We start from the raw sequence: 27,390 nt of genomic DNA, 5'->3' as shown, positions 1-27,390 counted from the left end.
ACATGGTCCTCCCCCCACCAAAGACCATCTGGCTACCACCATTGCTAAGTGCCTACTACCAACAGCACAGGACCATACTAAACATCCGATAAGGTACTTACTGGAGGGACCAGTCAGTGACTTGATAAGAGAACAACTATGAAACAGCTCACATCAAGAACATCTTTTTCCTTACAAGAGCAGACATATTCTAGATTTTCCCTCCCTAAACATAGTTACAGAAAATCTCATATATCGTTGTAGTATCTCATACATGCCTCTAACTAAGGTTCAGGGAAGTGTGGTGATGGGATCTTACGCACAAAATTTACTGATTTTATCTTGTGCCCTATCATCCAGAAGCACTGGCGTGATCAACTGCTGAAGGCTCAGTTACAGCATCGAGGGACCTCCAACAGAATGCTGTTTTAACAAGTGGACAGTATATAGGGTCATCTCTCCATAGCCAAAATAGATTTGTGATGGTAAAAGTTGGAGTGACTGTTCTCACTATTGTATCGAAAAAACACTGAAGGAATTTTTGCTGTCTTTATAACCTTGGATTCAGTATGTTTGGCCAGTAGAAAAATATATCCATGAGGACACACAGTCATGGTTCCATTACATTGGAAACTAAGACTGTCCCTTGACCGCTTTCAGTTCCTCATGCTACCAAACCATCAGGCACAGAAAGAGGTCACTATAGCAACAGGAAGGACAAATCCCAATTATCAAAGAGGAACTTATGTTCTGCTTATACAGTAGACAACACTTACATCTGCAGTTCAAGGGAATTCATGGAATGCCTCTTAGGGCTCACTTGACTAATAGCCCCAACCAATGGAAAACTGCAACCCAGGGCAGGTCAGGGCAAGCAAGGACACAGATCCTAAAGAAATGAAGATCTGGGTCAGACCAACAGAAATGTCAGCAGAAGAAAAAGGAAAAATGGAACAGGTAGAAGAACAAGGAAGCTGTGTTTAGCAACTTTGGCCTTGACACCAGCTAAAGAAAGCAGGGGCTATAGCAATTAAGTTCCACACACTCTCTTACCTACTTTTCTTTCCACTATTTTGTATGAAAGATACTGGTGGTAGCTAATACTTTCGGTAGGAATAGAGCTAAGCTGCCATATCTTCATACGAACTCATGAGGTGAGGGACTAGCAAACTCCCCAAAGGGTCAGACAGTAAATAGGCTTTGTGGGCCACACAGTTTCTGTCACAAGTACTCAACTCTGCCACTCTGGAGCACTCCAAAGTGCTCCAAAGCACTTTAGACAACGTATAAATAAATGAGTGTGGCTGTACTCCAATAAAACCTATGACAAAAATAGGTAGTCAGCCATTGCCGACCTCTGGAATAGCCGATAAGACTTTGTTAAATTCCCTGTGTGGGACTACTAGCTTTTCATCTCAACAAAAAGCAAGAGAGGATGGTTTGGGAGCAAACAGGTGGACTGTTCTAGATATTCTCCTTTTGCCCCTCCTTCTCCACCACAGGAGTTACATTAATTGGCCACTAGCCCTTTAGCTTCCCGTTGGGGTGGTCAAATGGGAAGCTTGAGAAGAAAACTGGAGAGCAGAAGGAAAGTGAGTTCATTACATTTATCCCTCCAGGATACTTGCTGCCTAGCTGAGGGAGGCAGTAACTACATTCTTCTACCAAAGACCACACCTTCTATAAGGTGACACTTTCCTAAAGCTACCATAGTCTACTATACTCTAGTAACTTCTGCCTTCCTATGTTCTTTCAGGTTTGGAAGTGGTAACTGTTCCTTGTTGCTAACCTAGTGTGCCTCACCATATATTGGTTTCTCTTAATCCTGTTTGTTCTAAATAGTCCTTTTACTACTTTCCCTCAATTAATCTGTATGAATATGCCATTTACTTCGTTCTAGGACCCTAACCCATACACCATCCAACCAATTTTTCTAGTGGAAAACTCCCAAATCATTCACAACTCCTTCCAAACATTCTTGTAAGAGTCATCTGCAATTCTTTCCATCTATAATTTTGGCAGGGACAGAGGACATGGAGAGGGGAAACAGGAGACAGAAAGGAGCTGCAGGTGACTCTTAGAGGTCTTCAATCAAAAAATGGCTCCATCACTTCCTAACTTTGTGTCCTGAAGAAAGTTACTTAGTCTCCAGTCTTTCAGGTGCTTTAATTTTTTAAAAAAGGATTAAAACAGTATCTACTTCATGGAGTTATTGTAAAGATTTAGTGAGGTCACACATACAAAACCTTGGAAAAGTTTCATGCATAGTTTGTACTCAATAAAGGTTCACTGTAATTCAGCCAATCATGTCAATTCTATTTCTAGACCATTTTCATATAGTTATCTTCATTCAAGGCTTCATCATTTCTCCCCAAGATTACTACAGCAACTTCTTAACTAAACTCTCTATTTCTCATATCTTCCATACCCAATTAATACAACACAACACACTTAAACTGTCCTTCCATGAAGTACAAGGTAAATACAGTTGACCTCTGAACAACACAGGCTTGAACGGCACAGGCCCACTTATATGTGGATTTTCTCCCAATACAGGGTGGTACTGTAAACTTATTTTCCTTACAATTTTCTTAATAACACATTCTTTTCTACCTTACTTCATTACAAGAATACATTCTATAATAAACAGATGAAATATGCATTAAGCAATTCTTCATGTTACTGGTAACACTTCTGGTCAACAGTAGGCTATTAGAAGCTAAGTTAGTTTCTGGGAAGTCAAAAGCTATACCCATATTTTTGACTGTGTAGGGGGTCAGGACCCCTAACCCCTACATTATTCAAGAGTCAGTTGTAATCATATGTAAGGAATATTGATAGAGAAATTCCTTAAATATGGAGATGGGACTTAGTGAACCTTTAAGGATTCTGTGATTCCTATGCTAGTTTACTTTTCTATTTCACTATACAGCCCATCTTAAGTAAACATATGCATACAGGGATAACAGTTGCGGAGGGACGTTCAGCAAAAAGACAAAACAAAAAAAACAGCAAAGACAGTTCACTAAGATTTTGTCTATTTAATACAGATCTCCCTAAATTAAGTACTTAGGTAGTCATAGACTGCCCCAGGATAGATTATAAATGCAATCTAAATATATCAAAAGGATAGGGTGGTGCTTACTAGATTCCAAACACCTAACCTAAACCTTTATAAAGCAACGACACACCTAAACTAGGTCAGCCGTGAATCAGAAAACAAAACTGGCCTCTTAGCAGCCAAATTAAGTCAGAGAGCGTGCTAACCTTAATTTTTTTCCACAAAAAATGTTCACTATGGGCTTACTCTTGTTTCATGCACAATTCTAAAATGCTTGGTAATAGAGACTTCCATATTCCACGACAAATTAAACAGAATAAAATGTTAACCCAGAGAGAGAAGGGAGACCTGAGGAGGCAGCCAGGAGGAGAGCAGCAAGGCTATGCACCCTGAAGTCACACAGCTCTGAATTCTAAATCTTACCTATTCTTGAAACATAAGTCACCTGGAAAGAAAGTTTCTGAATATTGTAAAGGCCGAACTTGTTATTGTTTATCATCGTTGATGATACACTTACCACAACAGATTTTCTCTGGAAGTTTATGTTGTTGATGCAGACGACCTGATGGGTTGTATATGGAAAAAGAAAAAAAAAAAATCCTATTATTAAATACAAACACAATTCTATCCAAACAGACAAGAGGTTCTAAGCAGCTCACAATCTTATCTTCTACAATCTTGCTAATTAAGGTAACTGCAGGTTTTATCAACAGTCACAAAAACAGATTTCTTTGGGGGGAAAAAAAAAAACCACAACTAGGTACCATAAGAAAAACACTTATGGACCTGCAAGGGATATTAAATCTGAAAAAAAAAAAAAAAGGGGGGGGGAGATATTAAACCACTGCCACCGAAAACCATTCATAGGGTCCTACAAACAGCATTTCCATGGGGGAGCGGGCTCCGGTCTCCCACTACATTTCTCAGGCCCCCTAAGGCAGCTTCGAGCGATCACAAAATAGAAGTAAGGAAAAATAAAAGCTAGAAGAAGAAAGGAAGATGAAAAAAATACTTATAATTTATATGGCCTTGGGCTTTCAAAGCCCTTGTCTCCTTTCTTCCTGTTCATTCTGGCGGGCTCTAAGCCAGTAGGCGGCATGAAGCGCTCCCACCGAGCTGGGCTTCGCGGCTTCCCCGCTTCCCGGGGGGCGTCGGGGCATTACCAGCCCCCGGCACCTCTCGCTCCCCGCTCCCCCGCGCTCCCGACACTCATGCCCCGCAGCCACGGGTCCCTCGGCGCCCACGACCCGCCGCGTCCGATCCGCCGCCGCCCGCTTCAAACTCGCTTCCCCGATTCGGGTCCTTTTATCCGCCTGCGACGGGCTTGTCACGAAGATGCTGCTCTGAGCGACCGCTCCAGGGCCCCGTCGACCGACATCTTGCCGGTCACCTCTGACCTGTGGCGTCAGCGGAAGTGGGGCGGCTGCGGGGGCGGGAGCCGGAAGCTCCGCGTCAGCAGGTGGGGCTTGCGCGGGAATCTGGGAGATTTCGCCTTTGGCTTTCCGTACATCCGCAGCACGAGGTAAGCTAAAGTTGAGGGAATATATGGGGGTTTGCGAAGAGCCCGGCGGAGAGCCGGTGGGCTTCTGGGTAATCAGGACTTCGTGGAACCAGGAGACGCCGTGTCCCGCTAAGGGGCGAGCAAACGGACGCCCCGAGCGCTTTGGACCCGGTGACTTGAGCTGTGCAACGTGTAAATTAGACCCCGGGTAGTCTGACTCCGACCCCGGAGTCCTCCTTTGGGTTCCGGCACCTCCGGACTTTTTAAATGGTTGCACATGGTTAGAACACAATTATTGAAAAGAGACACTCAGGGGCCACAAGAGAGTAAAAAGGTGTGAATTTCAATAATAGTTAAATGTTAGGTCACGTGGATTACCCATTAACTTTTTTTTTTTTCCCCATCTTGGACCAGATTGATCTTTGGCCTAACCCCTCAAAGGGTGCTGGTGACAAGGTACTAGCCAAGTTAAAACGAATTTGGACTCAAGTCTAAATGAATACAAATCAGGGAATAAAGTCATAAAGGAACTTTATCAAGCATGCCAAAACCCACTAGAAGTTACTTGTAGTTTTCTGGTATAGCCCGTGTCAGTTTCTTCCACTAAGGGGATAACAAACCGCCCTCTTGGTATTCTTGACAGAAGATGGAGGATCAAATCCATTTCGTCCCAAAATTCGCGTTGACATCAGCCAGGCGACACAGCAGCTATTACCAAGCCCATTTCCTCAATGCAAATGACTAATTTAGGTAACAGAATCTAGTGACTCCCTATCTCAGTGGAATGTTGAAAGTAGAGGGGACATCACTTGTGAAATGACACCCAAGTGAATAAATCATTTCTAGGATAGTAATAGTAATATTTAGTGCTCTGAAAAGCCTTTATTTTTATTTTTTAAAGATTTTATTTATTTATTCATGAGAGACACAGAGAAGTAGAGGGAGAAGCAGGCTCCCTGAACGCAGCCTGATGCGGGACTCCATCCCAGGACCCTGGGATCACACCCTGAGCCAAAGGCAGATGCTCAACCACTGAGCCACCCACGTGCCCCTCTGAAAAGTCTTTTAATTTTTTTTTAATTTTTTTTAATTTTTATTTATTTATGATAGTCACACAGAGAGAGAGGCAGAGACACAGGCAGAGGGAGAAGCAGACTCCATGCACCGGGAGCCCAACGTGGGATTCGATCCCGGGTCTCCAGGATCACGCCCTGGGCCAAAGGCAGGCACTAAACTGCTGTGCCACCCAGGGATCCCCTTTAAATTTGTTAATGGTTAGAATGTCAGATCCTAATAAAAAGATGCAATTATTTTTTATTTTTTTAAGATTTTATTTATTTAATTCATGAGAGACAGAGGCAGAGACACAGGCAGGGGGAGAAGCAGGCTCCATGCAGGGAGCCTGATGCGGGACTCGATCCCGGGACTCCAGGATCACGCCCTGGGCCAAAGGCAGGCGCTAAACCGCTGAGCCACCCAGGGATCCCCAAAAGATGCAATTTTAAATATAAAAAAGGGAACACTCTTTTTCTATAAATAAATCCATACAGACTTAAGATATACTAAATACAGGAAACAACACTGTATGCATAATGTAAAAATAACTTGAAAGACCTAGAAATATCCTGTTACATTTAAGGGAAAGAGAACAGTAGTTTCAAAATGCTTAAGATCTGGAGAAAAAGGCTTCAAAGCAATAGGTTTTTTTAAAATCTGGAATACAAATATATTCAAGAATCTTTTTCTTAGAATCATCAGCGTTTATGAAGCAACTTTAATCCCAAAGAACAGACTGTTATTCTTTTAAGAAATGGGCCTTCTTGAGTTGTAAACTTTAATACCATTTTGTATTGAAGATCGAGAATATTTGGTGAGTAATGCACCTATTGTTTGCTTCTCTCCACACAAATCTCTGTGGGAACAATAAAAAAAATGAATAGCATTAATATGTTAGGGAACATAATATTCACAGTGCTAGTTATTTATATCTCTCTTGCCTAAGTCCATCTTTCCAACAAGCCTAAGGATGTGTGTTTGTGGGACAGATAGGGTAGGGAGTAGTCACTAAGCCTAAATTGAACTAGGTACTTTACATATATTACTTAGTTTAACCACAGAAACAGTAAAAGTAATGTATTATTTAACCCTACCTTAGATATGAGGAAGCTAAGCTCAGGTAGTAAAGGATGGAACCAAACTTTGCTGCCAGGTCTGCATGACTTCTTAGTCCATTTGTTTTCCCCCATTACATCACACAGCCTCCAAATTAGAAATATAAGCCATGGGATATAGGAAGGTCTAGACACAGAGACCCTGGATCCTAGGGTACCTGTGTGTGCTTATCTGTGTTACCTACCCTCCCTGAACTTTAGCTTTGTCTTCTGTACCCCAAAGAGGAGTAGGATTTCACTATACAAGGTGAAGGAAGAATGAAAGGACATGGTCTGGAGAGGGAGCAAAGGCAAGGTCACACAGGGCCTTAATGAACATGGAAAGGAACTGTGATTTAATTCTAAGTATAAAGGGAAGTCCTAGGAGGGTTTTAATTAATGGAAAAGTAGAATGTGATCTAAGTTTTAAACAATTGAGGCAATGAGTTGATTATGGAAGCTAAGTGGTGAGTACGTGACAGGTTCACTATATTGTCACTTTTGAATGTTTAAAAATTTTCAAAATAAAAAGTTTAAAAAGTGGGACAGGGAAGAGGAAAAAACTTAAGTAGAGAGACCAATTCGGAGCCAGGAACTAGATGAGCCATTAGGATTTGCTCCTACTTTGAACCAGGGAGAGAGAGAAAAAGACAAATATGATTCCCGGACTTTTTTGCTTGAGTAACTGAATTAATGGTGGTCATGTTACCGAGAAGTAGAAGGAGTTAGGACAAGGAGGAGCCACAGTTCTGTTCCGAGCATGATATCCAGTGGAAATGTTCATTAGGCAGCTAGATAAGAGAAATTAGAACTTAAGGAAAAGATCAAGTATGAAGATAAAATTAGGAGGTCATTAAATTTAATTCCAGGCCTAGATGAGGGCACTAAGGAAAAAAATATAAATGAAAAAGCAGATGGTCAAGAATAGCCCTAGAGCACACCAACACTTGAAGACTGCGGAAAAACAGGGAGACATGAGCAAAAGAGACAGAAAAGGAGCTGCCTTGGGAGAGAAGGGACACAACTGGTGTGTTTCAAGTAGAAAGTGATCTACGGTGTCCCAACAGTGGGAAGAGGCCAAGTTAACAAGGACAGACAAGTGACTACTGAATGTAGAAAGATGGATGCCAACAGGTTAAGGAAAGAATGGGAGACAGAAACATAAATGAGTACACAAACTTTTCACAGGAGTTTCCTGGAAAGGAAAGCTCATCTTATTGTACTTTAAGATGAGCAATACTACAGAATACCTGATGGAAATAATCCCTGCAGATAGGGAGACATCAATCACGCAGGGGAAAGGGGATAACTAGAGGATATATGTCTTTAATAAGGCAGAGGGATGATCCAGTGCAGAAAGAGGATTGGCCTTAGGAGCAGGGACAGTTCATGCACTATACATGAAGGACTGCAAAGAGACACAATACAATTGTGGACACAATACAAGGACATAATGCTGGCAGGTATGGCAGTAGGAAAGAAGTTATCCTGGGCACATGGGTGGCTCAGCAGTTGAGCGTCTGCCTTCGGTGCAGGGCATGATCCCGGAGTTCCGAGATCAAGTCCCATATCAGGTTTCCTGCAGGAAGCCTGCTTCTCCCTCTGCCTATGTCTCTGCCCCCTTCCCCCCTCTCTCTGTGTCTCTCATGAATAAATAAATAAAATCTTAAAAAAAAAGTTGTCCTTAAAAAAAAAAAAAAAAAAAAGTTGTCCTTGTCTTTTCTCATCTGTTTGCATTTTCTCAAGAAACAAGGCCACAAGCTGAGGGTGAAGAAGAAGATGGAAATTGTGATAATATGAAAAGCAGAAATATGAAAGCCGAGCTCCAAGGGCAGAAAATTTTCATACAGAAATGGGGCTTTGCCACGGACACTGCTAAGTACCACTTAATCTCTTAAGACTGGCAAGTGCATTATGTCTTTTTCTCCAGGAAATTTCACTTGCCCGCATGTAGGCATAGAGTAAGCAGAAAACTTGGGTTTAATCTTTGTAGATTTTTGCCAGAGAGGTCTAACAAGAGGGAGAAAGTGTTGTGGGAGCAAACCATGCACAGTAGATGCTAGAGACCCGAACCAGGAAATCCAAACTGGGTAGAAAGAAGACATGAAGGGTGAGACACAGTGAAGAGATGGTAGCATTAGTGCAGCTGAGGTCCTGTAAAGAGTGACTAAAGAACTAATTTGTTCTTCTGCAATCTGGCATCTATCAAAATGTTAAAGCAATGTGGCAGGAAAGATAGGAAGTACCGATTAGAGAGAGTGCTTGCTTGCTTTGGAGTCAAAGTGGGGTATGTAGTCTGTCCCTCTAAGAGCTATCTGTTGTAGGAAGGAGGGCAGAAAAGTGGTTTTAGATGCAGGATGAGGAAGAAACACAACACATTCCCCACCTCCAGAAGCAGAAGTTGTGAAGGATGAGAGAAGACAGCCACCACTTGAAAAAGTTTCAAAGGAAGCCATGTCCTCAGAGAATACTCAAAAAATACTCAAAAGAACCCTCAAAGCCCATTTTAGTACATTACTTACTGAATATATGGAGCTATGTCTTCTTCTGTCCACTTTTCCCTTAGAGAGAATAGACTGTTAAAACGTTCTTGATTATCCTCAGGTAAATCATCTACTTTTAGCAAAAATATGATTTCCGGTCTCGAGTGTCTATCCACCAAGGCTAAACCCTATTTTAAAAACGAAATGAGAAAGGTCAGTTAAAATAACGGCCTAGTGTTTAAATAGGACTCATTCTTTTACCTTTAGGTTTAGCGGGGCCTAAGCCGTTTAAAATGTCAGCTACGTGTAACTTGACACAAACTACCCACAGACCCTCAATGGCCTTTTTCATAAAAAGAATTCCATTAAACAGTGAATTCTCCTCTTCCCTTCTACAATTTGCCTTCTACTGCTCCATTTATCAGGATAGCTTGGGTTCAAGGTCACCCATGACCTGTCATTGCCAAATCCAGTGGGCCCTTTCCTTGGATCTGCTGCCCTGTTTTCTTTGTCAACGTTGCTTCATCTCTCTTTGAACCTCCATCTCTGACCATCACTGTCTCATTGTTTTCCTAATGCAACATTACAGTTTCCTGGGTTTCTACCCTGATCCCTCAACTTGTCTGTCACTGTCCTTTGTGGTTCAACTCGCCTCAACTGAACCTGTGACTGCAAACACCACTTACTTGTTAATGACAGTAACATATGCATCTTCAACTCAAATCACTCTGCCGAGGAGCACACAAACTCTAGATCCAAACCTACCAATGAGTTCCTTGTGTTTGTTACCCAAAACTGCTCTAGTCCCATGATCCTACGAAACCATGAGACCTGGGCATTATCTTAGGTTCCATTATTCAAACCCCATACCTATGAGATCAGTCAATCCTACAGATCTTAAGGCCTCAACATTTTCCCATCCATTCTCTATCAGCTATTTCTTGGCCAGTACTTTACAGTTAGGAGTACTGTAAGTGTAGAGAGTCTGGAGATTTCTCCTTTTTCATAATCTAACCAACCTTCCATCCAACCATCCTCAACGTCAGTGTTCTTTCCAAAGGCAAAGTTCATCAAGTAGCTCTTCTGATGTCACTAAAAGGCCCAAAGAGCTTTCTAAATAAGAGTGAAATTCCTTAGCACAGACCATAGTGTCCCTCACTGATTCACCAGCATCTTATATTCTAGTCATGGATCCCTACCAAAAATGCCCCATTTGTATCCCTCCATGCCCTGGAACATGCTCTCCTGGATCTCCATCTCTGCCCTTCCATCTAGAGAATTAATAGTTCATCCTTTCAAACCTGGCAGCTAAAACAGCTATTCCTTCAGAAAATCATCCCCAATAGACTAGTCACATGGTTAAGTCCCCTTTCTTTGCTCCCATAACAACCTATATATGCCCTTTCCATGACACATCACCCTACGTTATAAAAAGAGATTTATACACATAATGTGCACCGCCCCCCCTTGCCAGAGCCCAGGCTGAGGACGCTGATGGCACGTTGTGTGATGTTTTCTCCTCAGCATCTAGGATGGCGCCTAGACATAAAAGGAACTCTGTAAATATTGAGCAAATCCTTTCAAAATTTAACAAATACTTACTGAGCATACACTATATGACAGGCATATGGCATATGTATTGGCAAGCAACAGTGAACAAAATTCTATCAAAATGGAGACTGGGGAACACACATATTAAACATTTTCCCAGAGCTAAGCGATAAATGCCATGAAGGAAAAATACAGGGTGCTATGCCAAAATAAAACAGGAGGCATTTTTTGAGAGTAAGGGAAAGCCTCCTTGAGGAAGTGACTGAAGGATGAATAGAAGGCAGCAAAGTGAATTTACTAAGAAGGTCATTCTAGAAGAAAAAGCCTTGTGTGAATGTCCTAAGGTAGGAGAGAGCTTGATCTTGAAAATCTGAAAGAAAGCTGGTATGCAGTGAGGAGAGAAGGAGGAAGAGATGGAGCTACGGGGGAGATGATGAAGCGTTTTAAGGCCAAGATACGAATTCTGGATTTTTTATCTTATATACTATGGGTAACCATTAAATAATTAAGCATGACATTCATCTAATCTGACTGGCATTTATTTTTAAGCTTTATTTGAGAGTGAGAGCATAGGAGAGGGAGGGGGGGAGAGAGAGAGAGAGAGAGAGAGAGATCACAAGCGGGGGAGGGGCAGAGGGAGAAGCAGACTCCATGCTAAGCAGGGAGCCAGACATGGGACTCGATCCCAGGACCCTGGGATCATGACCTGAGCCAAAGGCAGATGCTTAATCAACCAAGCCACCCTGGCCCCCCGACTAGCACTTTTAAAAGGTCACTATCTTTGGCAGCACTGCACAGAATGGATTAGAGATGGGCAAAACTAAAAATACAGAGGGCTTGCTCTTTACAGCCAGACGAACACGGACAGTTTGGGCTACAACAGTGCTGGTGGGAACAGAGAAGATGAAATACACCAGGCAAGAAGCAAGGATTAACTGTACATGTGCCTGAGAGATCTGAGGTGACAGAAATGTTCTAAAATTAGTGATGGACTGAATGTATAGTATACTCCTGATGGAAATGATGGCTAGGAAAATAAAAGTGGCTCCAAACTCAGTTGCAATAGATTGCATGTCACCCGGTAACTAACAAGACTTCTTTGAGTTATGGTATCATGTGTCACTGCTAACCTTACCTTAAGCTGATCAAGACTAGTTATCATTCCTTCAGGCACACTCTGTTGCCACACTTCTTGAAACTCAGCAAGATTAAATTTCACTGCATTCTGAAGTAGCATCTGTGCTGTTGCTCTGCATATTTTATCAGCACTCAATTCAAAATAAACTTCACCTAAGGAGAAGGTAGCCGACAATTTCACGTTTTCTTCTGATAATTCAATATACTACTACTGTTCCCTTTTCCCCAGTGTAATTTCTCAAAAAATTACACACAACTCACCTCCCACAAACACATGTAGTTCTTGTTTTTAATAGGCACACAGTTCAGAAAGGCATACCAATTCTAACACACACAAGTTAAAATACTTTCCAAATCTTACCTTCCTCTATATATTTCTTTCCATAACATTTAAGACAGTGTTCAATCATTTCCCTGAAAATTTTAAAACACTCATTTGAAAAGTTATCACATTTTTTATGCATTATATCTATAAAAACTTAAGATATAAGTTTGGGATTTGAAATACTAAGTGACTTTGGTTGCTAAGTAAAATTTTACATAGGAACTAACAAAAACATACTGGAAGCTACTACATGCTAAGCCCATGCTAAACATTTTTTCATGAATTATGTGAGCATACATTTATTGTAAGTTAGCTTAAGCATAATTCTTTATATTTTTTATGGTTGGAAAAAACAGAGATGATGTACATTTATTCAGCCTAGTGACCAAAACTCCTAAGTCCTTCCTGGTCATATATTTTTAAAATTTTCATAAGATATCAAAATTACAAATGGTCTATGCCCTCGGTTTAGCTCCACCCTAGAATATATTTTTTCCTTTTTTTTTTTTTTTTTTTTTAAGATTTTAAAGATTGAGAGAAACAGAGAGAGAGTGCATGTGCACATGTCAGCATAAGCAGGAGGGGTAGAGAAAGAAGCAGGTTCCTTGCTGAGCAGGGAGCCTGATAGGGGCTCAATCCCAATCCCAGGACACTGGAATCATGATCTGAGCCGAAGGCAGACACTTAACCAACTGAGCCACCGAAGTACCCCAATAACTTTCTTTCCTTTAAGGAAATTTGGAGGGACAGTGATTAAAATACTTACTCTGGCTCCAATGGTCCAAGTTCCTGAAGGCATGGATTCAAAGGAACTTTATCAAAGGACCAAGATTCAGAATCCACAAGCTGAGTTACATGATTCAGAAGTTTCATCTCATAATCAAAATCAAGAATCCTCCAGTAACCTACAAATTCCAAAAGTAATAGTTACAAAGGATATTTTAAGCAAGTTAGTGTGCTTTTGCCCAGGACAAAAAATTGATACTCAAAATCTTAGCTTTCTTTATAAGCAATGCTCCTTTTTATGCTTTCCTCCTAATCATTATAAATTTTGTCTTTAGAGAAACTAAGTGGTTTTTAAAAAGTGCTTTACATATGATTTGCACTGATCTTTTTTTTTAAGTGCTTTAATAATTATCTCAGAATAATCTTGGCAATCCAACTAGAAATGTGGAAACCTGTAGCTGGTACAGTGATTTCATTAGAACACTGTACCAATAAGATAAAGACTGTAGGTTTGATATCCTACATGGTGATCTCCACCCTGGGACATTGCTATGGTTCTAACTCTCATCTCAGTTGTCTTTTAGGGGTGTTCTCATGCTCATAAGGAAACCTAGATCACTGAAGAATCAACAGATGCACAACATGAACCAATGGCAAGATAAAGGCTGGGTATCAAGATACCTTTCCTATTCTGGTGAAAGATCGCAGAAATGCCATCTTATCATTGAAGGCCCTACCACCAGCCCTGGAGAAACAAATCAAGTACAAATCCACCATTTTCAAGGGAGAATGTTACTATTGCTATTCTGAAAAAGTAAAAGCAACATTAGAAAAGGAAATGTATGATGTGCATCTGAGAAAGAACACTAGAAATAATCTATGTACCCCTTGACACATACCAAAATTTTATCCATGTCCATGCAAAAAGTGAAAAATGTAAAGGTTGCATTAAAATCCATTGGTTTCTAACCTCAACATTCATGGTATCCATATACCATAGCAATTAACAAACAGCAGGCATCCATAATTAAAAACTATTTCTTGTGCTTAGGATCAAATGTGCCTCAAGAAAAAGCCATGTTAAGTAGTGGTTGGAGTCACTGGTCACACTTCTTCATGTAAAGATCACATGTAGTCTTTAAATACAATACAAATATTATCATCTTTAAGCCCAAAAGAGATTAAATAAATAGTATGCAATGGATGGAGATGTCCATAAATTTCTCTCACGATGCTCAATTCCATCTTTATTAATAATTATAGTACATAATGCTACCTTCAATCTCACAGGCATTTAGAACTTGTAATTGGGTCATTATTTCTTCCTCGCTTGCCTGAATTTGATCCAGCAAATCTTTGGTTGTATACTGAAACAAGAAAAAAAACACAAAAAACATTTTAAGACCTTTGAAGATTTTGTTTTAAATAGACTTAATTTTTTAATTTTAATTTTTTTAAGATTTAAAAAATGTTTTTACTTATTCATTTGAGAGAGAGTGAGAGCACAAGCAGGGGAAACAGAGAGGATAAGCAGACTCCCTGCTGAGCAGGGAGCCTGATACAAGGGCTCAATCACAGGACTCTGGGATCATGACCCGAGTTGAAGGCAGACGCTTATTGATCGAGCCACCTGGGTGCCGCTGAAGAACATTTTTTTTAGACTCGTTGAATTTCGGGGAATAAATACATAGAACAAACTGAGGCAATATTTATACTATAGCTCAATTTCTCTATTTCTTTATTTAATCTTAAAAATCTTAATCACAGAGAGAGGGGCAAAGACACCGGCAGAGGGAGAAGCAGGCTCCCTGTGGGGAGCCTGATGTGGGACTTGATCCCAGGACCCTGGGATCATGCCCTGAGCTGAAAGCAGATGCTCAACCACTGAGCCACCCAGGCGTCCCTATAGCTCAATTTCTTCTGAAAATATATAATTATTATTATACGAAATCTTAGAAGAAAATAACGGGTAAATTTTTGTGATGTAGAACTTAGCAATAGTTTCACAGATAGGACACCAAAAACACAAGAAACAAAAGAAAACAGATAAATTGGACTTTATCAAAACGAAAAACTTTTGTACTTCATCAAAATATTATCACACAAAAGGAAAAATATTGTATGATTCCACTTGTATGGGATATTTAGAATAGTCAAATTTACAGAGATGAAAAAGTAGAATAGTGATTGCCAGTGGAGGTGAGGCAGGGGAGACTGGGGGGTTGGTGTTTAATGGGTATCTAGTTTCGACTTGGTAAGATGAATGGTTTCTATGGATGCATGGTAGTCATGGTTGCAGAACAATGTAAATATACTTAATGCCACAGAACTATTCAAATAAAAATGGTTAAGATGGTAAACTTTATAGGATGTACAATTATCATAATTAAAAAAATCAAGAGTGAAAACACAACCCACAAAATGAAAGAAAATTGAAGTATATTACATATCTGATAAGGAACTTGTATTTAGACTATATCAAGAATGCTTCTACAACTCAGTAATAAAGAGCCAAATAACCAAATTAAAAATTGGGCATAGGAATTCCCGAATCAACATTTTTAATGAAATCTAGTCAGAGAAGCACATAAAAAGATGCTTTAACATTATCAGTCATTAGGGAAATGCACATCGAAACCACAAATGATACCACTTCAAATCCACTGATATTGATACAAAAAAGACAGATAATAACATGTGCTATCAGAGATGGGGAGAAACTGGAGCCCACATATAATAGGAATGTGAAATGGTACAGCTACTTTGGAAAACAGTTCCTCAAAAAGTTATAAAGATGCCCATCAATTCCATACTTATTATGTGCATACCCAAGAGAAATAAAACCATAGGTCCACTAGAAACCTGTACATGAAAGTTCACAAGCTTATTCTTCATCATAATCAAAACAGGAAACTACCCAAATTTCTATCAACTAACGAATGAATAAATATGATATATCCATAAGATGGAGTATTTTTAGCAATAAAGAGAAATAAACTACTGATATATGCTACGACATGAATGAACCTTGAAATCATCATGTCAAGTCAAAAAAGCCAGTCAGAAAAGGTCACATATTATATGACTCTATCCATATAAAATGCCCAGAAGAGGCAAATCAGGAGACTGAAGGTAGATTAGTGGTTGCCTGGGGCTGGTGAGAGAAGGAACCACGGAAAGGTAAGATCAGAAGGTTAACAGTTAAGATTAGAAGGTATAGGGTTTCCTCGGGGTGATGAAAACGTTCTAAATGTCACTGTGGTGACTGACCACACAGCTCTGTGAATATACTAAAACCAGTGAATTAAAGCCGCTTTAAAATGAGTGAACTGACTGGTATATAAAATTGTATCTCAATAAAGTGGTTACCAAAAAAAGAAAAAAAAAATCAGTGGGAAAAAAAGAGAACATAAGTAGAGCTTTAGAACACCCGTATAGTTCTATAATTTTGAATTACATTAAAAACCTTAGAATTTTTTTTATTTGACTTGTTAATATTTTTCCGTATTCCCAGGAATCAGTTAATTCTCACAGAGAATAAGAATATTTTCCATTTCCATAATGTCTTTTCTTAAGAGCCATAAATTTTTAATTAAATAAAATTAATTTAACTTCTAAAAATCGTATTAAATAATTAGGAACATGTGAAGCTTTCAACTCCATAAATGACATGATATCTAGGATTTGCTTCAAAGTACTACAGAAAAAGAAAAAAGAAGCAGGGGGACAGAAGCAACAAGATCGACAAAATACTGATAAAAGTTCAACTGAGTGGTAAATATATGGGGGTCTCTCTGCTTTGGGGTATGTTTGAAATTTTCATAATATAAACACTCAAAGTAAAAATGTCACTATTAAGTGCCTCTAATTATAGTTCTGTTTTTTAGATTTCAAACAAAATAAATGAAAATAAGTCTTACTTTTGAATGATTTGAATCCTTTTCTTTTTGACTGTCAGGTCCTTCATAGATGTTTTCCATCAAAAGTTTCTTTAGCTTCTTTAATTTGGGTCGGCATCTTCTTAATTCCCAATAATTATTAGAAAAACCAAAGATCTGGAACATATAAATATACAACCTTTTAGGGGCCATTCTAAAAGAAAATGTCATACAAAATTTCAACCAACTCATCTGCTCTCAATAAGAAGAGAGAGCCAAGTATTCTGCTTTCCATTGAGAAGGCATCCTCCAGCATCTCAAGCAAATGGATGGGTATTTTCAGGAAACATCTTTTCAAACCCTAATAAGACGACACTGACAACACAGTAAGGAATCAGTCATCGAGCTCAATATCTCAAGTGTACTCTGGAAACTAAGGTATGACCAGAAAAAGAATGATCAAGATGGTGTCAGTTCTGCAAACCTGATGGAAACAATAGGAAATGAATATTTCTAGGCTGAAAACAGAAAATAGAGACATGATTACAGTCTTCCAAGTAATGAAGGGATATTAAGGGAAAGAGGAAGTATCCTTGTTCTTTGTTGCTTATTGTATCAAAATCTAACAAAGTTAAGAAAGACATCTTTTCAATGCAAGAACTTCCTAGAGTTGCAGCTAATTCTTTATTGGACTTGTGAAATAGTGAGGCTCATCACTCAGAGCAATCCAGTTGACAGTGGCTACTTAATGGGTGAATAAGATATTCTTCTCTACTTCTGGGACTTGCCAGTGTCTAGCATTTGGTAGGAAGGGGCTCAATAAGTGGTTTACATAAATAAGGGTGGTGGGGAGCTGAACTGGATTATACGTGGAGTACCCTCCAACTCTAAAATGCAAGGTCATGGGATGCTTCCACTTTTGAGCTAGGACAAGGCTTGATTTACAAGACGAGGCCCAGACCTGATGGTGAACCTGCTGAATTTGAGGATTCCAAAAGAGGAACTTAAGGACCAAACCAAAAAGCCTGAGTTCATTCACAGTCATGAACTTGACAGCCTGTAGGCTTCATCCAAAGCACAGATGTTGGTGCATGCTTTGTATGGTGTGGAAGGGATAATACAGAGTTGAAATTAGTTGCCAATGTGGAAATATTAGATTTTGTCCCAAGATCTAAATGTCAAGGCTTTCTTGAAAACAAGATTTCAGAAGATTTGGCAGCTCTGGGCCTGCTTTCCCACAAGGCCAAGCTGTGGCTGCCCACCTACATGGGGCTTGTGCTCTTCATTTTGCGATGGACTCCACCATTCTCTATTACTGCTGAGACTGGTATCCACTACCAATTTATCAAAAATAGCCTGTTCTGCCCATGTGCATTGCTTACCTAGACCTTCCAGGCACCTGAAGTGCAACCACAGATTAAAACTTTAGTTGGCAGATCTTTGAGGTGTCTGGGTGGTTCAGTTCGGTTAAGCATCTCCTGCTGACTTAGGTCATGATCCCAGGGTCCGGGTATCAAGCCTCACATCAGGCTCCCTGCTCAGCAGGCATTCTGCTTCTCCCTCTCCCTCTGCCCCTCTCCCTGCTTATGCTTTTTCTCTAATAAATAAAATCTTAAAAAACAAACAAACTTTAGGTGTTAGATCTTCATTGCACTCTACCCAGTCTCACTGCACAGAATTCCCACAATGAGAGTTCAGAGGCACTCCCATATGGTTATATTCCTGCAGAACACCTACAAAACAGGTGTTGGATGTGAAAATAACATTTTACAAAAGAAAACTGCCCATGTTTCTAGTTAATTACAATTGAAACATAGCACCCTAAAAAACCAAAATAGAAAATTTACTGAAGTTCTTCTAGCAACATCATAGATCACTGAAATTTCTCAGTATTTTCCCTTGTTTGTATCCCAATTCTAAGGCAATAGTTAGCCTAAAGTCACTCTGAAGAGAATTAAGGGCTGTGTTTTGATCATGATGTGTGTAATAATCTAGCCAGGATGGAAACTCCTATTTGGTATCTGCCATCAGTAACTCCATAATAATTAAGAATTTGTTATACATGGTTAGAGATAGTAATGAGCTAAACCAACCTCAAAGGTGAGAAACACGTCTGCCTCAAAAACTCAAATTTCTTCATTTCTCCACCTCATAAACAGGACTTAAAGCGTTAGTTGCGGTTTGAGAGTCTTTTCAAAACATAGCTACAGCAAGACTTACTAAAAATAGGTAACAGGGACACCGGGTGGCTCACTGGTTGAGCATCTGCCTTTGGCTTAGGTCATGATCCCAGGGTCCCAGGATCGAGTCCCACATCAGGTTCCCTGCATGGAGCCTGCTTCTCCCTCTGCCTAGGTCTCTGCCCCGTGTCTCTTTCTCTCTCTCTCTGTGTCTCATGAATAAATAAATGGAATTTTTTTAAAAAGGTAATACTTTTAGAATTTGTCACCTAATAACAAGTTTTCCATGTTGCAGAAAATGGTCATCTTGTCTAGGACTTAAAAATCCAATAGGGAAAATAAGACAACTTCACAAAACTCCAAACAAACGATGCTGAGAAATTTTAAATTTCATTAGAGAACTTTTCAATGATTAAAAAAATCTGTAGGTGTGAAATGCATAGAGATTTATTTATTATGTTAGAGGGGATGGAAGAGAGGCAAAGGGGCAGAATCTCAAGCAAACTCCCTGCTGAGCATGGAGCCCAAATTGGGGCTTGATCCCACCCCCCCTGAAATCATGACCTGAGCAGAATCCAAGAGACAGATGCTTAACTAACTGAGCCACGCAGGTGCTTTGACCAACACCTAAAGATTTTAATTAAAGGCAATATTAGCACCTGTGTTGTGATTCTCATATAAATTAGAAGGCAGGGAACAGTACCTCCGTGTGAATAATGTTACAATGTGTTTCTTCCATCTTCAGCTGGTCAGGAGTCTTACAACCAGGAATAAAAAGCAACATATTGGAAGTGTCTGCTATTCTCAAGTCATAGGTTTTGTCTTTACTGCACAGCACAGCCTGCTCATCTTTATCACCCCGAATCACAAGACTGCAGGAAATGGGAAGAGAAAATACATGGTTTATCGAGACACCAATGGACATCTTCATTACAAACAGTTCCAAAATCCTCTAAGCTTATAGAATTTAAAATTATATCCTGAAGGCTGTCTGGCCCCTGTTTTCACCACCCTTACACACATGTCGGGCTCAGGGAGCAAGAGTGAGCCCAGGTGAAACAAAGGGGTACCAGGTGACCTTACTAAGGAAAAATAATTCAACATGGGCAAGAAAGATACAAAGAGGCCTAGAGGCCAAATATCACCACATTGTATCTTCATGCAAACTGCTGGGAAGAGCAAAAGAGAAGCATCAGGTAGCTTCCATCAGGTTTTCCATCATGGTTTCCTAAACCATGTTAAAGCAGTACTTCTCAGCTGTATGCATAGGCACCTCAGAGAACCTGTTAAAAAACTGAATCCCAACCTGCAAGTCTGGGATGGGACCCAGGATTCTGCATTTCTAACAAACTCCCAGATGATCATTGTTTCCTTGGTCTTGGTCGCCACCTAAGAGCGGTTCTTGTTTTCTTCTGAATACCCCCTAACCATCAAAGAAGGACATCCTAGCCCACCCACCAGCTCTGTCACAAAGAAATTGGGACTTTATAAAGAGAACTGCAATGCTGAATGAAAAAATATGAAAAGCACACGTTTTTACAAATTGCAGTAAATAAGGTCTGACAAAGGCTCACAGGTAGAAGAGAGCAGGAAGAGGGAAAGAAGTGACCAAGAAGACTTAAGACAAAGATGATGAGGTTGATAAGGGCATAGGTTCTAGCAGTTTTGTTCATAAAATGTTTAACCTTCCTGTATACTATTCACTTCTCTTAAATAATAAAAATAAAACCTGAAGTAGAACGATGTGTAAATGCTTTTTTAAATTAAGTTTAAGTGAAAAGAGTGTTTTCATTTCGGAGCACCCATTCTTCAACATTTATTTCCACATTGCACTATCCCTGCTTCGATATTTTGTTTAAAGCAACTACCTGTCCCCTGGCAAAAATGTTTTTAAAACACATTTCTAGGTCTTTCTGGATTGCCAGGTGAATGAATAGTAACTGGATGCAAAAAAGTCCGCAGACCTGAAGTCTTTTTCTTACCACGATACCCCCCTCTCCCATCCAACTCAGCTGGAATGAAAACCAATGGGTGAGGCTTCCCTGGGCTCCCTTAAAGATCCTTCGTGGCTAGCATCAGTAGGCTGCTCAGTTACCTCTAACACTGTCAGACGAGCAAATATGTAAACTTAAAGCCTCAAGAGTTCAATTTAAAGGAATCTACGAGAGAACAAACCACCTAATAAAATACAAGTGTTGGAGGAAGGGTGGTGCAGAAGAGAAGCAAACCAGAGCCCTTAACTGCTAATTTCCAGGAGCTGGCCGATGCAAAGTTGAGAGAAATGATTCTCTAGACTTCTCTATTTTTTTAATCCAAGGTTTTGCAGCAAATCTGTGGCTGACCCAAAATCAGAAATAGCTTCAGATTTCCACTAAATAACCCCCAGTGGGTCTGGGTTTTGTGTTTTTTTTTTTTAATTTTTTTATTTATTTATGATAGTCACAGAGAGAGAGAGAGAGAGGCAGAGACACAGGCGGAGGAAGAAGCAGGCTCCGTGCACCGGGAGCCCGATGTGGGATTCGATCCCGGGTCTCCAGGATCGCGCCCTGGGCCAAAGACAGGCGCCAAACCGCTGCGCCACCCAGGGATCCCTGGGTTTTGTTTTTTTGAAGGCCTCCCACCAGGACCAACTCTGTAAAACGGCTTTCAACTTATTCCCTACGGTCCAACCTGTTGTCTCAGTGGAATAAATCCAAGTAGAAGGCAAGGAGAACCCTACAAATGTTAGATAGTAGCCCTGGATTTTAAGCTAGAACGGCGAAGTGTTGAGTGCAGTTCCTGGCACCACCAAAACTTCACAGATGTTCTATTTCCCGACTTGTTTCTGCAGAGACACAGAGACACACACACACACACACACACACACACACGACTGGCTGGCCCATCCTGGTACACACACACACACACACACACACACACACACACACCGATCGGCGCCCCATCCCGGTACCGCCTCAGTGCAGCTCCGGGACCGCCCAGCAGGGGCGCGGCCTCCGGGCGGCGGGGAGCCCTCGGCTCAAATCCAGGCAGGTCCGCGGCCCAGGCCCCCGTCCTGGTCTCCCCGCGGCAGTCACCTGTGCCCGGCCTCCAGCTGCTGGCACAGCGCGGGCTCCAGCTCCAGCAGGCAGGAGTCTCCGACGGCGGCGCCGGCCCCAGGGCCGAAGCCCAGGCAGTGCACAACCGGCAGCAGCTCGGCCGCCTTCAGCTTGGCGATCTGGAGCGTAGCGTCCACCTCCTCGCGGGTCCGCCTCATCGCTGCGCGGGCTCGGGGGCGGGGGTGCGGGCAGCGCAGGGCCGCGGAGAGAGGACCGAGCTCCGCGAGCCGCCGGGGTCCTGCCAAACCAAAGGAGAAAGGGAAGCGCTTTCAAAAGCGCGCCCAGGCGGCGGGAGGCGCGTTTCCGGGGCGGAGCGGGCCGCGAGCGCCGCCCCGGGCGGGGGGGGAAGGGAGTCCCCAGGGCTCCGCTGCGCCCGCCCGGCGCACCGCTCCGCGCCCCGCCCCGCCCCGCGCCCCGCCCCCCCCCCGCGCGCATCCCGCCCTCCGCGCACCGCCCCGCGCCCCGCCCCGCCCGCACCGCCTCCCCGCGCGCACCGCCCGCCCCCTCCGCGCACCGCCCCCGCGCACCGCCTCCCCACGCGCACCGCCCCCCGCGCACCGCCCCCGCGCACCGCCCGCCCCCCGCCTCCCCGCGCGCACACGCCCCCCGCGCACCGCCCCGCGCACCGCCCGCCCCCTCCGCGCACCGCCCCCCCGCGCACCGCCCCGCGCACCGCCCCCGGCGCACCGCCCCGCGCACCGCCCCCCGCGCACGCGCACCCGCCCGCCCCCTCCGCGCACCGCCCCCCGCGCACCGCCCCGCGCACCGCCCCCGGCGCACCGCCCCGCGCACCGCCCGCCCCTCCGCGCACCGCCCCCCGCGCACCGCCCCGCGCACCGCCCCCCGGCGCACCGCCCCGCGCACCGCCCCCCCGCGCACCGCCCCGCGCACCGCCCCGCCCCCTCCGCGCACCGCCCCCCGCGCACCGCCCCGCCGCACCGCCCCCCGCGCACCGCCCCGCGCACCGCCCGCCCCCTCCGCGCACCGCCCCCCCCGCGCACCGCCCCGCGCACCGCCCCCGGCGCACCGCCCCGCGCACCGCCCCGCCCCCTCCGCGCACCGCCCCCCCGCGCACCGCCCCGCGCACCGCCCCCCGCGCACCGCCCCCGCGCACCGCCCGCCCCCTCCGCGCACCGCCCCCCGCGCACCGCCCCGCGCACCGCCCCCGGCGCACCGCCCCGCGCACCGCCCCCCCGCACCGCCCGCCCCCTCCGCGCACCGCCCGCCCCCTCCGCGCACCGCCCCCCGCGCACCGCCCCGCGCACCGCCCCCGGCGCACCGCCCCGCGCACCGCCCGCCCCCCGCGCACCGCCCCGCGCACCGCCCCCGCGCACCGCCCCGCGCACCGCCCCCCGGCCACCAGCGCCCCGCACCGCCGCGCACCGCCCCGCGCCCCCCGCGCACCGCCCGCCGCCCGCACCGCCTCCCCGCGCGCACCGCCCCCCGCGCGCCCCGCGCACCGCCCGCGCGCACCGCCTCCCCACGCGCACCGCCTCCCGCGCACGCCGCCCCGCGCACCGCCTCCCCGCGCACGCCCCGCGCACCGCCCCGCGCCACCGCCCCCCGCCACCGCCTCCCCACGCGCACCGCCTCCCGCGCACCGCCTCCCCGCGCGCACCGCCTCCCCGCGCGCACCGCCTCCCCACGCGCACCGCCTCCCGCGCACCGCCTCCCCGCGCGCACCGCCTCCCCGCGCGCACCGCCTCCCCACGCGCACCGCCTCCCGCGCACCGCCTCCCGCGCACCGCCTCCCCGCGCGCACCGCCTCCCCGCGCGCACCGCCTCCCCGCGCGCACCGCCCCCCAGCGACGGAACCCTCGCTGCCCCCGGGCGCTCTCGGCTGGACGTCGCAGCTGCCACCCCGGGGGGCGCCCCGCGGAACCCTCGCCACCCCCTCCGCGGCCCCACCGCCCGTTTCCCGCCAGCGCCCCCGTTTCCGCGCTAGCAAAATAGCCTCCTTTTTTTTTTTTTTTTTTTCCTGCCAGGGGCGGACCTTAGGATAAGCGCTCTACTTGCATAATTTTTAAAAAGATTTTCTTTATTCATGAGAGGCACACAGAGAGAGGGGGGCAGAGACACAGGCCGACGGAGAACAGGCTCCACGCAGGGAGCCCGACGTGGGACTCAATCCTGGGACCCCAGGATCACGCCCGGAGCCAAATGCAGAGGCTCAATCGCTGAGCCCCCGTGCCCCTGCATGCATAATTTTATACATCCTTCTCCACTACCCCTCAAGGAGGTCACAGCGCATCCCCTGTTGCAAACGAGGCCTGCTCCTGGCCCGCGGTGGCACAGCAGGAGGTAGTCAAGTCTGCTTCGAGCCCACTGGGTAACGGATGTCAAAACATGCAACCGAGTTTTAGGCAAATACTTTGGATTGGGAGTGAGGCCCTCGTAGAATGGGACAGGCAGTCTCACTGCTTTGGGCCTGGGACCATCACATCTGGGAGACAATGGCTTGAACTAGACCGGGCCATTGAGCTGAACTGGGTGTCTGGGTGTCAGGAAAGGGAGCAAGACCCCAGTCCAGAGGACAGCAACCTTTCTGGGGCCGGGAAGGGCCTGCAGTCTCTTGGGAAGACAAACCTGCCTCTGCAGGATGTGCAAACGGCTCGCTCAGCTTTCTCTCTGATATTTTCCAGACCACATTTTACAGCGCCCTGAATGAACGCAACGTTTTAGGAGAAAAACTCATCCTTATAGGCATATGCATTATTAAGAGCTTGTAAGAGCATAATGTGAACTCTCCCAGGGATCCTGCACCCTGGGCTGGCGACGCTTGCTGCCCATGAGAGAGGACACAGCCTGGAAGGAATATTCCACTGGTACTGGAAAGCAGACCCTGGTGAAAGGAAAAGAAGGAGATGGATGGGTGGAGGGGTAGGAGAGTCAGAAGTTAAATTGAAAGGAACTGAGTGGGCATTGTCTTGCAACTTCCAGGTGAAATTCTATGCAACTACAGAGTAGGATACGGGTGGTGCTTTAGTTGGTGGTAGAAAGGTTGGTTCCTATGATCTACTTCATTAACCTTTTTTTTTTAAATTTTTTTTATTTTTTATTTATTTATGATAGTCACAGAGAGAGAGAGAGAGAGGCAGAGACACAGGCAGAGGGAGAAGCAGGCTCCATGCACCAGAGCCCGATGTGGGATTCCATCCCAGGTCTCCAGGATCGCGCCCTGGGCCAAAGGCAGGCACCAAACCGCTGCGCCACCCAGGGATCCCCTTCATTAACCTTTTTAAATACACCTGAATACAAGGACCCTGACGGAGAAAAATGTTGAGTATGTAGGCGAATGCCTGATGAGAAATTTATGAATTGGAAAAGAATCAACCATTGCAGGTGCTCTATTAACTGGAAGCAGCTTAGTGTAGGAAAAATGCTGGCATTTACATCAGACTCACCTCACCTGGAATCTGAACTCTTGCTTTCACTAGTTTTGTGACCTAGAGCAGTTTACTTCATTTCTCTCATTCTTGCTTATCTGTAAAAAGAAGATAATACCTACATTCTAAAATGCATGGAAAGCAAATGATATTTTTAGAATGACAGCTTTTTGTTATTGTTAATTAGTTGTTATAAATTATTTGTTTTTAAGTAATTTATTAAAAATCTTATTAATATCACTTGTAACTAATAAATGATATCTGATTTTGTTATTCTGGCAGAGGGCTGGACTTTGGTTCCTCTCTTAAAATAGAATGATAGTTTGATTAATTCATCTTTTAAAATTCATTAATTAAATGAATTAATTTTTAATTCATTTTTAAAAAGCATGTTAGTAGATACATTTCTCTAAAGTAAAAAGGAAAATGTCTACACATTTTTTTAACTGTTAGAGATTTGCTCAGTCATTCACCTGATAAAAGGAAAAAAGAGGGAACCCTGGGTGGCACAGCGGTTTAGCGCCTGCCTTTGGCCCAGGGCGGGATCTTGGAGACACGGGATCGAATCCCAGGTCAGGCTCCTGGCATGGAGCCTGCTTCTCCCTCTGCCTGTGTCTCTGCCTCTCTCTCTCTCTCTCTCTGTGTGACTATCATAAATAAATAAAAATTAAAAAAAAATAAAAAAGGAAAAAAGAAAAACTCTTTGTCAGGTAAACCACGAGTTACAGAAAACTTCAAAAGAGCCAACTATGTAAAATTGGTACTGTTTCCATAAACACTGGAAGCTTGATTATAGTGTTCATAGAGTATGTTTCATAGTGTGAAATGGGAATTTTATTTAGTAAATCATAATTCACACAAGAATTACATATGAACATCTTTTTTGGTTTTGTGTCCTTTCTTCTTTGTTTTCATTATATTTTTCAAGAGTGCAGTGGCTTCCAGGCACTGCAAAAACTTAGAATGCTTTATAACTATGACCTTGGTGTGGGCTCTCATTTCCTATGACAGTGGCCTCCTACGGCCTAGATTTCCTTACCTTCCATTCCCCTTCCCACTGCCCATTTGTCTCTGTGCCACAGTCAGTAAATTTTCTAAACATTAAGTTCTTTAATAGCATTACCCTCTTCTCATGGATCATAAACATCTCCCTCACTTTGAAAAGAAGCTCATACTCCTTCTGCTGGCTTCCAAGATTGTTCACGCTGGGTCCATGTAGCTTTTCTAGACGCTGTATCCCCAAGTGCTTTTTGTGTATACTATAGTCTAACCTACAGATGCCCCATGTACTCCCCTACTTTCATGTTTATGGGTGTTATGCGTGTATTTTTTTTAAAATTTCAGTCATAATTCAAAAATTAGTACTTTCCACTAACACTGTGACTTTAATTCTTTTAAAAAATCAAGGTATCTGGCAACAGGGCACTCATATTTCCACATAGCAACAGTGAGCTGGAGCTCATGGCTTCTACATAGTTCTCTCCAGGCCTGTGCTAGGTCCTCTTAGTCTGGAAATTCAAATTCTTCATTTCTGCGAAATTTTTCTCATATGATTTTCTTGATAACATCCCCTCTCCATGCTCCCACATTTTCTGTTCTATATCTTTGAAACACATTAGTTGGACTTTCTTATATATACATGAAAATATCAATAATAGATATTTGGCTTTAGAAAGATCTTTCAGGTAACAGTTCAGAGGGTAGTTTAGGAATCCAGGCTTAAATCTGCAGGGGCAGACAGAAAATTTAAATACACAAATACAGAACTAATTGATAAGCACTTGAACTGATTCTGTGACATCAGGACAAATAAATATTCAGAAAGTCAAATGGGTGGACCTTGTGGACAATTTGGATAGTGAGAAAGGGAGCAGAGTTGAGAAAGACTCTCAGAAGAATGGCCTCGGCAATGGGGAAGCTGTTAGTTTCCTAAAAGAT

The 27,390-nt window shown here is 44.0% G+C and overlaps 2 protein-coding genes across 3 annotated transcripts in view; both read right to left on the bottom strand.

Moving 5' to 3' along the window:
* The window catches only part of TAF2 (TATA-box binding protein associated factor 2), an 87,546-nt gene extending 83,117 nt beyond the window's left edge, over positions 1–4,429 (bottom strand). The window contains exons 1-2 of the mRNA XM_041768546.1: positions 4,057–4,429; positions 3,558–3,612 (exon numbers count right to left, since the gene is read on the bottom strand). Coding sequence (XP_041624480.1) covers positions 3,558–3,612; positions 4,057–4,139 — 138 coding nt within the window. The 5' untranslated portion in view covers positions 4,140–4,429. The remainder of the gene's footprint in view (positions 1–3,557; positions 3,613–4,056) is intronic.
* A 1,281-nt stretch (positions 4,430–5,710) lies between these two features.
* Positions 5,711–27,390, bottom strand: part of DSCC1 (DNA replication and sister chromatid cohesion 1) — a 36,786-nt gene continuing 15,106 nt past the window's right edge. The window contains exons 1-10 of one of the 2 annotated variants that reach the window (XM_041768453.1): positions 23,798–23,808; positions 22,046–22,304; positions 19,675–19,843; positions 16,834–16,968; positions 14,190–14,280; positions 12,954–13,092; positions 12,224–12,276; positions 11,861–12,015; positions 9,214–9,362; positions 5,711–6,453 (exon numbers count right to left, since the gene is read on the bottom strand). In XM_041768453.1, the coding sequence (XP_041624387.1) occupies positions 6,345–6,453; positions 9,214–9,362; positions 11,861–12,015; positions 12,224–12,276; positions 12,954–13,092; positions 14,190–14,280; positions 16,834–16,968; positions 19,675–19,843; positions 22,046–22,224 (1,179 nt within the window). In that variant the 5' untranslated portion in view covers positions 22,225–22,304; positions 23,798–23,808 and the 3' untranslated portion in view covers positions 5,711–6,344. Of the gene's footprint in view, positions 6,454–9,213; positions 9,363–11,860; positions 12,016–12,223; positions 12,277–12,953; positions 13,093–14,189; positions 14,281–16,833; positions 16,969–19,674; positions 19,844–22,045; positions 22,305–23,797; positions 23,809–27,390 lie in introns of those variants that run through there. The other variant, XM_041768452.1, reaches the window with a different exon arrangement.

This window comes from Vulpes lagopus, chromosome 9 (assembly GCF_018345385.1).
Source record: "Vulpes lagopus strain Blue_001 chromosome 9, ASM1834538v1, whole genome shotgun sequence".
NCBI classification, from domain to species: Eukaryota; Metazoa; Chordata; class Mammalia; order Carnivora; family Canidae; genus Vulpes; species Vulpes lagopus.
This window is presented reverse-complemented; position numbering and strand designations above follow the sequence as displayed.